Source organism: Barbus barbus (genome assembly GCF_936440315.1).
Source record: "Barbus barbus genome assembly, chromosome: 23".
In the NCBI taxonomy this organism is placed as follows: Eukaryota; Metazoa; Chordata; class Actinopteri; order Cypriniformes; family Cyprinidae; genus Barbus; species Barbus barbus.
In genome coordinates this window covers 8629449-8641672 of record NC_136751.1, presented here as the reverse complement: position 1 = coordinate 8641672, position 12224 = coordinate 8629449, and the positions used below count along the sequence as shown (strand labels likewise).

General features: G+C 41.7%; 1 protein-coding gene across 1 annotated transcript in view; it reads right to left on the bottom strand.

Annotated features, from left to right (window-relative positions):
- spon1a (spondin 1a) overlaps window positions 1-12224 on the bottom strand; it is a 177947-nt gene that overhangs the window by 119181 nt on the left and 46542 nt on the right. The window contains exon 6 of the mRNA XM_079373502.1: window positions 12045-12193. Within this exon, the coding sequence (XP_079229628.1) occupies window positions 12045-12193 (149 nt within the window). The remainder of the gene's footprint in view (window positions 1-12044; window positions 12194-12224) is intronic.

Here is a 12224-nt window from a genome sequence, read left to right as displayed (position 1 = left end):
GCCCCTTTAATGTAGGGGGGGGGATAGCTGTAAGAGTATTGACAGACATAGATTGTCAAGCACACAGGTAAATGTGTTTATTTTACTGGGATGTAGTGCCTGAGACAGGCATTTGTTGAATTAAAAAAATAACCCCCAATACCCCTCACACAACAAGCAAACCAGGAGCCATAAGAAGTACCCCAAAACTGTAACTAACACCCAGCCAGAATCAAAACTCAGGTTACAAATCAGCAAGATAAGACTGTTCTACAAACCAAAGGAATTTAGACATTTATAGTTTCACTCACTATAAGCCCTTTTCCATCGCAGGAATTTTCCCCAAGAACCAGGATCTAAATAGATTTCCAGGTAAAAATTTGCCCCTCAGAAAGTCCCTGCTCGCGAGGTGGTAATTTTATAAAGGTCTGGAAGTTTCGGGGGTGGGACTTGGGCGCTGAACATGCTGTTTGGTTGAGTTCAAGCAGCATTGTATTTCAACCACCATATTCGCATAGTTTTCAAAATATTACTGTTATTGTGTCATGAAATGTAGTTTTAAGTGTATTTCAGGCGAGAATGTAAACTCAAATTTGTGGTTTATTTATGAGTCTATTTGAAAATGTGTGCCACTGATTTAGGAGACGTAAGTTCCACACGATCACCAGGCGCTCAGTGCTCAAGTATCCCGATGAGAGCAGCCTTAACTTGGCTAGTCCTTCTGACATTTGCTGCTGACCCTGATGTCTCTGTAGAGGTTAAACGTGAGATATAATTTGTTTTGGGTAAATCTAACATGTAATCTTTAATCTTAATTATATCTATCAATATGTTAAAATGAAAATAAAAAGAGGCAATGCTGTTAAGCTGTTTGATATAATATTTTGTTTCATTATATACGTTCCCTGAACTACATTCTTGCGGCTATTAATATGTTTAAATGAAAATGAAAAGAGGCAGCGATGTCCAATTTCATCTTATATGATGTTTTATTAACAAAGTTTGGGAGGAGCACGTCAGATACTTAGCCTAATTAAACACAAGTGGCACGCAATCAAGTCAATCAACTCACGGATATAAATACAGCTGACATACCTCCACTCATTTGACAGTCTATCAGCATCCCTCCACCACCCCTTCTCCACCAATATCACTAAGTTCTCACCATACTATGGGGGGATACTCTGGGTTCGGGTCATTCCCGAGCTCAGAGCCCTTCCCCAGGACAGCACGCCAACTACGTATTACCATACTCGCCAAATACGCATTACGTAAATCATGCTAAATATATGTAAGTGTGAACTCGTGAATCTAAATACAGTGAGAAAAATTACAGTAGCCAAGGCGAGCTGACTGACGTTTTCAGGTATGCTGCTGTTCCATTTGCAGAATTACCGGACTTGCGTCGTTCCGTCCCAAACTTGTGAAATCCGAGCTACAGAGGACGCAAATCAGAAATTTGCGTACTTGGTATTGAGAAATATGCAAACCTGTCACCAGACTATTTGCCTTGTCTTCACGGTACTTTAGACCGCGATGGAAACGCAGACAGCAACAGGTCTGCGGGAAAAAAAAGTTCCTGGGACAAATTATTCCAGGAAATTTTGGTGGAAAAGCGCTTTATGAAACAGGCAAATAAACCCTTTTCATCATATGCATTATATATAACCACTTGATAAATGCATAAACATCATCTTACCATCTCATGGCTTTCCTTTTATTTTGTGTTGCCTTTGTATTACTCCTAACTCTGTTGAATGAATGTTTTAGAATTGCTTACTGTAGTTAATCAAAATGGCATGCATAATGTGTTTAGTATCTACAATATGTATTGCAATTTTATTTTCCTGACTTTTCATTAAAACTATAATTAGCAAATTTTGTTACATTTTAGTGTTATAAGAACCTTGAAGTGTTTCCTATATCACCCCCTTAAATTCCATATGCAAATCACCTTGCTAGAAGACAAAGGATGGTAAACTTTCCCTTGGAAAGTACAATTCCTCATTGTAAACTTTCCCTTAGAAAGTACAATTCCTCATTGTCTCACTCACCTCCTGAGGGTGTGATACCTTCATGCTTTAAAAGATCACTGTCTAAGAATACAGGGGAGATACATCTTCAGGGAGAGATTCTTCTTCTTGAAGAATTAGAAGTTAGTGAAGATGATGCTGAGCTAGAAGTCTTCTAAGGACCCTTAAGTTTGCACCAGGCTGTAGCTGTGTCTTTTCATTCATCAAAGACCATCTGCATCAAACCCGGGTTCTCTCTTGTCAACAAAACTTCAGCAGAGCTCAACTGGAGTCTCAACAAATTGCATTAGTACTTTCTGAAGTAAATTTGCTCAAAAGGAAAATGTATACAAATAATTGCAATTAATAATAATTAAATACTGGATTGGGTGTTTATGCAAAAGCTTTTGAAGATTTTTATAATACTTATGTTGCATAGATATTAACATATAATATACATTTAGGTCAACAAAATATGAATTTGTAGATAACAAAAGTTGAAGTAACATTAAAGGTGTCATGAATTATGCTTATATTGAATCCAATCTGCCCAGACGACAGGTTGTGGAATGTGCCACTTTATGACGTTATAGTGTGGCCAAACTTTACATTGCTGCCTGTTGAGCCCTGCCCAATGATTTGGACATGTAGTGTAAATAATGAGAGGCAAATGCTGGTCTTTGCAGAAACCAAAAGATAAAGATGGCTAAAAATACAACAAGATGCTGTGCAGTGCCAGTTTGTGAGGCAACACAGTCTTTGCATTGTCTTCCTTCTGATCCCAACATTAGGAAAGAAAGGATGAACTTTATTTTTAATGAAGTTCCAGACAGCATCAGTAAGAAATATATATATATATATATATATATATATTTCTTTTTTTTTTTTTTTTTTTTCTCATTCTTTATTCACTTCATTTTACAGTGGATTAGTTTACAAACAAGGCACAATTTGACACAGGATTTTCAGAAAAACTGAAACTTCTAAAAGATGATGCTGTGCCAACTATATTGGATATGACAGATGTTGCACCACACAAGTGTAACGGTTTTTATTACGTGGTCACTATTGTTTTGTATTTTATTATAGATTGTTTGAAATGTACTGAGTATTTATGTGTTTTTACCTAAATCACAGCAACATACATCTATGAAGAATGTAGGCTATGGAACATATAGAACTGTTTGCCATCCACAGCAGTGGGAGTTTACTTCAGAGTCTATAATCTGCCATGCCTATTCAAACAGAGCGCTCTGATGAGGGGGGTTAAAACAGCACAGAAAACAGCTTATTACTTTTATATTATGTTTTTTTTTTTTTATGTGAAAATTTTTATAAAATTATAAGTGAAGAGTAAAGAGTAAAAAAACAAAGGCAGTTTTTTCAAGTTCATGACCCCTTTAACTAATGGTTCTATCGTAAAGTGTGCATAAAACAGTATAAAATATAAAAGAGCATATAAAAACAGTAATAATACACACAATGTACTGGTGATATGCATGTTCATTCAGATAAAGATTTATTTTTATTTTTTCAGGAATTAATGGGAAGAAATCCTTTTCTATAGGGCACTATGTGTTTGTTTCAAAGTGAAATTAAGTGAGAGGGAAACTACATTTTATTAGGTTGTGAAGTTTGTCTGGTTACTGTAATAACCATAGGTCTTTTATGTCCATTTGGGTTATTTGCATTTGGGGGAGGGTCCCATAGACCCACATGGTTGGCTTGTTGAGTGTGGGGTGTTGGATCATCTGTTAGATATAACAAATTATAATGTGTCTGATTTGACCTGCCATTATACGGCCAGAAGAGTAACTATAGGCTATAGACTTTCTGGTAACACTTTATTTTAAGGTCTCTTAACTAGTTGCTTATCAGCATGCACATTACTAGAATATTAGCCATTTATTAATAGTAATTAAGCACATATTAATGCCTTATTCAACATGACCTTATTCTACATCCCTAATCCTACCAACACCTAAATTTAACAACTACCTTACTAACTATTCATAAGCTGCAAATTAGGTATTTATTAAAGGAAAAGTCATAGTTAATAGTGAATAAGTGTTCCCTATTTTAAAGTGTTACCGAATTTCTTACTAAATAACTGCTAGTTCTGAGTGTTAGGCTGTGAAGGACACAGCAGAGTACCACAATCTGCCATTCTTATCACCACCGGCGGTTTACACATTCTTTAAAATGCAGAACTTAACTCCTGACTTAATCTGGTTAAACTGGATTGCGGGTGGTCCTTGACAATGCATTTTTTTTTTTTCTGTGCTGAACTTTTTAGGTAACTGTACTCATTTTTAATTCCAATCTGTTTTAAGTAAAAAAAAAAAAAAAAAAAAAACTTGAAATATGATGGCTCATGCTGTGATGGACTGGCCATCCATCCAAGGTGTTTCCCTTCCAATGGCCCAAGATACATCCCCACACTCTTCATAGTACAAGAGTTTTGGAGAATATATGGATGGAAATTGTCCTCTGACAATAAGTGAGACTTCGTTTTAATTTGAGGTCATTCAAAATAACAAATTATTTTAAAAGCCACTTGACATTTTCATGAAAACCTACAGGCATTGGATGGAAATGAACATAAATTAGACATATCAGACAGATGGTGCTTCTATTCTGCTCGAGAGAAGGAAAGATGTCACATTGTGGAGTTCCCACCCGCTGGCTCACTGTGCCAAATATCCCCCACATTCATCTCTGCTAAATCTGGGCTCCGACCAACTGCTTCATTTCGATGAACAGCACATAGTGATTCCTCGATTTAAACACTGACATTGTCAGAGTGATTCCTGTAGCTCAGAGAATGGCAAGTTTACTAAGGGTGTATTCACACCATGAAAGTCCGCTAGTTCACTTGCTTCGGTCCGGACCAAATACAATGTCGATTGCCCTTTTTGCAAGTGAACCAGAAACTGTAAACTAAACGTCTCGGTTAAGTATGTAACCCTCGTTCCCTGAAGGAGGGAACAGAGACGTGACGTCGGATGATTGACGAAATTGGGATCTCGCAAGAGAGACCAATCCACTTCGAGTGTAACTAAACGAGCCAATGGACATTGGAAAGCGAACATTGCATCCAGCTGCCGCTGATCACAGCGTGAGTATAAGAGGCAGCAGGTGCACGCATTAATTCATGCTTTCACTGAGGAGATGAGCCGGTGACCCGGCAGCTCAGCGGTGGTACAGCGACTGTGGACGCCACAAGCCGACTCTGAGCCAGGCCTCTAAGTGCCACTACCCGTTTGAGGTGAGAACACAGGAGGAAACCAGTTCGACACGTAGACTATAAAACCTAGCGAACGTGTTGGGAGACGCTCAACCAGCAGCTCTACAGATGCGACACCCCTAGTGGAGTGAGCACGCAACCCGAGCGGGCAGGGCACACCTTGTGCTTCATAGGCCAAGGTGATGGCATCCACTATCCAGTGGGCCATCCTCTGCTTGGAGACAGCCTCCCCCTTCTGCTGTCCGCCGTAACAGACAAAGAGCTGTTCTGAGGTCCTGAAGCTCTGAGTTCTATCCACGTACTGTCGCATAGCAGCAACATAAACCTTAAGGGTGGAGGGGGACAGCCTACGCTCCAACCCTTGTTGCAAAAAGGAAAGCACGGCTCTGATTGAACATCTCCGGGGGTCCTCATGGTGAGAGGAACACCATTCGACGAACAGGTTCCACTTCAGAGCATAGGCCCGTCTTGTGGACGGTGCACGTGCTGAAGTGATAGTGAGTGCTACCTCCTGGGGTAGGTCACCTAGAACCTCCGCGTTCCATCCAGGGACCACACGTGGAGTTTCCACAGGTCCGGACGCGGGTGCCAGAGGGTGCCCCATCTCTGAGAAAGCAGATCCTTCCTCAGAGGAATCGGCCAGGGCAGGGCTGTCGAGTGTAGCATGAAATCTGGGAACCAGGTCCTGTTGGGCCAATATGTAGCCACTAACAAGACCTGCTCCTCGTCCTCCCTGATCTTGCACAGTGTCTGTGCTAGTAGGCTCACTGGGGGGAAAGTATATTTGCGCAGGCCCTGGGGCCAGCTGTGTGCCAGTGCATCCGTGCCGAGCATTGCCTCGTTTAGGGAGTAGAAACAATGGGAGTGGGTGGTTTCCGGAGATGCAAACAGGTCTACCTGAGCAACTCCGAACTGACTCCAAATCAGCTGGACCGCCTGGGGATGGAGTCTCAACTCCCCTAGGAGTGCTGCTCGAGACAGCTCGTCAGCTGCCCGATTGAACACTCCTGGGATGTGGATGGCACGAAGGGACCTCAGATACTTCTGACTCCAGAGGAGGAGGTGGCGGGCGAGTTGCGACATGCGATGGGAGCGTAACCCGCCTTGCCAGTTGATATACGCAACGGTCGCAGTGTTGTCCGTACGGACCAGAACGTCCTTGCCCTCAAGGCGCCCTCTGAGGCGGCTCAAGGCAAGGCGTACTGCCAGCAGCTCGAGGCAATTGATATGCCAACGCAGTTGGGGACCCGTCCATACCCCTGACACTGCGTGCCCGTTGTACGTGGCTCCCCAGCCGGTGGCCGAGTCATCTGTGAATACCACAGTATGCCTGGATATCTGTTCCAGGGGCACTCCAGCCTGAAGGAACGAGGGATCTGACCACGGGCTGAAGGTTTTGCGGCAGGCCGGTGTATTCTGAACCCAGTGAGTACCGCGTTTCCATGCCCACCTCGGGATTCGGCCATGGAGCCAGTGCTGAAGCGGTCTCATATGGAGCAGACCGAGCGGAACTATGGCTGCAGCTGCAGCCATATGCCCCAGGAGCCTCTGAAATAGTTTCAGTGGGACCGCCGCCCTGCCTGATAAAGTCTTGAGGCAGTTCAGCACCGACTGAGCACGTTCCTGGGTGAGGCGTGCTGTCTGGTTGACCGAATCCAACTCCATGCCGAGAAAAGAGATCCTCTGTGTTGGCACGAGTTTGCTCTTTTCCCAGTTGACCCGAAGGCCCAACTGGCTGAGGTGCCTGAGCACCAGGTCCCTGTGTGCGCACAACTCGAGACTGTGCAAGTATGAGCCAGTTGTCGAGATAGTTGAGGATGCGCACACCCCGTTCTCTCAGGGGAACAAGGGCCGCCTCTGCGACTTTGGTGAAGACGCGAGGCGAAAGGGACAGCCCGAAGGGCAGGACCTTGTACTGATATGCCCGTATGAAAGTACGCATCCTTCAGGTCTATCGCTGCAAACCAATCTAGGGGACAGACGCACCCGAAAATGCGTTTCTGCGTCAACATCTTGAATGGCATCTTGTGAAGTGCACGGTTCAAAACTCACAGATCCAAGATCGGTCGTAACCCACCGCTTTTCAATGGAGTAAGGGCTGTAAAACCCCGACTGGAGTGACCGACTCTATCGCGTCCTTCGCCAGCAGGACTGCTATTTCTGCACGCAAGACAGGGGCATTGACGGCCTTTACTGAAGTGAACCGCATGCCCCTGAACTTGGGCGGACATCGGGCGAACTGAATCGTGTAGCCGAGTCTGATGGTCCACAGGAGCCACTGAGATGGACTGGGGCCTGTGTTGGCCTGGCCTGTGGGTCTGGGTATTTAATGTAACACTCACCTGATTCCTCCTCGTGTGGGAGGAAACACAGGAACCCGGCTTGAGGCTTGTGACAGCCCGGCGTTTGACGACTTGAAGCGGGGACTCAATGTGCATGATGTGTTTGATCACCTCGGTCTGCTTCTGTGCTGCCGAGAACTGCTGGGCAAATCTCACGACAGCGTCTCGCTCGCAGAAACAGTCTCTGGAAGGGGAGAGCAGTAGCTTCACCACTACCACTCGGCTCTGAAGTGAAAGGATGAATTAATGTGTGCACCTGCTGCCTCTTATACTCACGCTGTGATCAGCGGCAGCTGGATGCAATGTTCGCATACCAATGTCCATTGGCTCGTTTAGTTACACTTGAAGTGGATTGGTCTCTCTGGCGAGATCCCAATTTCGTCGGTCATCCGACGTGACTCGGAGTGACCGACTTAATGGAAACCACATGTGTGATCAAGGTCATCCATTCATTGGTTCATCCATTCAACCGTACCAGAGTTTGTTTGGAAACGGGCCGAGACCATCTTTTCAGCTGGGTCTCGGTACGGTTGTTTGGTGCGAACCCGAGTGGGAATGCACCCTAACTCTCAACAGTGAGAACAGATTTCATGGAGTCTGCTGCATTCAAATTGGTCTGGATGGACAAAATGAATCCATAGCTAAAAATCAATAAAGGGTGTGGATTGTAATAGTAAAATATACTATTTACTGTGAACTGAGTGAACAATATCAACTTTGACTTTGAAGAACAATCAGATCCTTTGCAACAGCACTAACAAGTGGTACTGTTTAATATGGCCTTCTAAATTCTAAATGAAATATGCATTTTTTATAATTTGTTTTATAAAGCTGCTTTGAAATGATGCATGATTTTCTTTTCCACACCAGTTGAACCCTGGTCAATTAATAGCCAAATAAACGTGGCTTGACACACACACTGTTCAAGCACACACTACTACTATAGATCTGTTTTGCCTGGCATTTTGCATGTTAATGCCATGCATTAACATAAACCATTTGATCAAAAGGACTTATTGAGTACTTATGTGTTGCTATGTTGTATTTACTGTACTTTCAAATTACTTGCAAGTAATTAAAAAGTAAGAACACTGTTGGCCTTGCCCTGCCAGCTCCGCAAAATGACACATTAGTTCAGTCTTTGGTTTCACTTTAATTATTTTGACCTAGCCATACTCAAATGCTTATTTTTTAATGTTAATACAGTAGTACTACACCTAACTGGGACAAAAAAATATAAAAAATAAATGTAAACATAGCTATTCAATTGACAAGTTCAAGTGAAGGTGAATTTTCTTTCTAGGTATTAAACCCCCATTTACAATAGTGCATCATACATTTAGACCATGCTATTATTATGAAGTTTGATTTTCATTTTATTTGACCTGTTTAAAAGTGTAAATGCCAGATTGAATAAACTTTTCAGTTGCTGGCCAAACACGTTCAACCAAGACTCATATCCCCACATGGATCTGTCCAGCTTTCTAGGAGGATTTGTTTGCTATCTGAACCACGGAAACCCAGGGAGAATAATTATCAGTTCACCCGACTGTAAACAGTCCTGCTTACAACATACTCAAGAGACAATGCAACATACAGTGATATGGCTCAAATAACAGATCTACTCGAGAGCTACCACAGATATACAGTACCTCCTTCAGGGTTTGTATGATTTGCTCAGATGAGTTGAAGTATCTTTGGTGCACTGACTTGACAACATAATTATCAAAGTGACATTTCCAACCATATCAGCCAATGCCATTTGGACAACTGAAATTCATCAGTCTAAAGGGACAATGCACTTAATGAAGTTCAGTTGAATTTGTTAGTTTTTCACAATTCATACTTTATCAAATAAGCTTTATAAACAATAAAGCCTTCCAACTCCTAGTGAGCCAAAAGCGACAAGATCAAACAAACAAAAAAACTGAAGAACTAAGACTCAAGAGGGCTGACTGTTCTGGAAGAACATCCTGAATGACTGAATGATGGCTTGCTTCACTGATAGTGACAGCTCTTTGGATCTCATCTTGACAGTTGACAGCAACAGATTCCAAATGCAAATAGCACACTTGAAATGAACTCTGGACCTTTTATCTGCTCATTGTAATTGGGATATTGAGGGAATAACACACACCTGGCCATGGAACAGCTGAGAAGCCAATTGTCCCATTACTTTTGGTCCCTTAACAAGTGGGAGGCACATATGCAAACTGTTGTAATTCCTACACCGTTCACCTGATTTGGATGTAATTACCCTCAAATTAAAGCTGACAGTCTGCAGTTAAAGCACATCTTGTTCGTTTCATTTGAAATCCATTGTGGTGGTGTATAGAGCCAAAAATGTTAGAATTGTGTCGATGTCACAATATTTATAGACCTGACTGTATTATTGTTTTGAGTTTAATGAACTTGTCAAAATTTAGATCGACTGAATTTTTTTCAAAAAAGTGTATAGTTTTAAGGCTATTTTTGATCAACAGGTAAGTATATTGAACCAAAACTTTTTAAGACAAGCAGTTTCCTGACAATTAAAAGTGTTATATAGCCCACTGAATTATACTCAGACTTAATGCTGGCAGTAGTGGAACCACTTGGAAGAGAACTGCCAGGTGAGGACAATGTTATAAGTGGAATACCAAATTATTGTTTTAAGTGCGAAAAATATAGCAGAAGTAGCACTGACATTCAAAAACAATGGACTTGTGACAAGGCTTCTGAAATAATCAGGTCTCCACTTTAAGTTTTCATTTAGTGATGAGTGATTTTTTGCTAGAAAAAGAGCAGGATAATGTGTCTCAGAGCCGGCTAAAGCTATGAAAAAAGTGACCCTTTATCTCACAGAGTATTACACAGTCTGCAGAAGTGACATGCATGGCTGTTGTCACCACTAGAATTACTTACTGTAGCCAAAGCAAAATAAACTAATTTCCTCTTCCAAGGCCCATATTTACAAAATAGAGACTTCTGGGATTCAATACTCTGGTCTTAAGAGACTAAGTCAATCATTTCGGATCCAAACGCATCCAAAATGTTCTGGTGTTGCTAGAGGAGGAGTACAGTGAGAAGTGCTTGGTACCCAAAGTGACGTTCAGTGGTAGTAAAGCTTTTATCTAGGGATGAATGAGTGCTGAAGGTGTGAGGGAGTTGTGCTTTATCAATGCTGTCATGACATCACACACTACTGTGTGATGTAATACAAAAACTTAAAACAGCAGATGCTACCCTCCCCTCATTCCCTGCATTATTGGGCATTTTTTCACCATGACAATGAAGATATGAATTTTCCCAAGGTGAAAATCCTTCAGTGGACATGTATTTCATTCAGTCCTAATGCTCTTGAGCAGCTCTGGGGGATTCTGTAGAGACGAGCTGAGCAAAACTCCCCATTAAAGACCAGAGCATTTAAGGTGGTACCCCTTTTAAATGAGGTAACTGATTACCTCATTTGAATTGTTTTAATAATAATAAAAATAATAATAATTAGCTACTATAAATGCAGCAAATGTGACAAAGCCGGATTACTTTTATCAAGAAAATAAACTCCATGGTGATGTCGCAACATGTCTCGCTAACAGGGAAGATTAAGTCTTAACACTGATTGACACAAAATCCCTAACTGTTATAGTATACTCTTGTAACTTCACTATTATAAGAGAGATAACAAATGAGAGTGCAAGAGACATGATTATTGAAACAGAACTAAGTTCAATCATCACCCTCATCCTCTTATCTTCTATCCTTTCCATGTCAATTCCCAGCCGAACTTGCAAATGGAAATGCATTGTGCATACCAGGAACCAAACATCTGAGCTTTTCACGGATCTCCAAGAGCATCTGCACGCTCTACTGAACTTAGAGAATAGGCAGAGAGCTTGTCAGTTGCAAAGGTCTTTTCTCGATGCTCCTCACAAAACGACCTCAACAGCAGGTAATTATGATGCTCCAGTGGAGAGCTAATGTAATGATCAACCCAATCCATTTCAGCTGTATTTTATCATTACACCTCCATAGACACGGCTATTAATTCCTATTATTATTCTTATCAAAGTTCTTCAAGGACAAAGAGGATAATGCAACACTGCTTTTACTCAGGTGACTTATAATTAAAGTATTATGATTGCAGCTTTAGGTTTGCAAGTTGAGTTTGTCTGAGCATACATAGGAACATTAAAGTTGTGGAGAGACATTAATCCTAGATTCAAAAAACAATCCACACAGAATTTCACACACTCTGGTGATCATTAAGATCTCATAAAACTTTCCATATATACTGCACAACACAAAAACATTCATTCACAGAGGAACTGTTGGCAATTCCATGAACAGAGAAAAACTCCCAAATAAACCTAAAACAACTACAGCAGAATATCAGATTTCACATCATGCATGACTGGCTCTGGATAAGTATTTTGTGACTGAATAAATGAACAGTTTAGGTACTCAATAACTTTTCATCCTTACCTTCTGACGGATCTCCTCCTCCATCTTGACCGGTGAGCCCAGTTCAGCAACCTGTTTGACCCCTTCACTGGCATATCCTCCATACTCCCACAATATATAGTTCTTCGAATGGGAAGCTCCAATGAGGGCTGACCAGTGATTGGCTCTCCCTTTGAAGATACAGAAGTTCCAATTTATAAG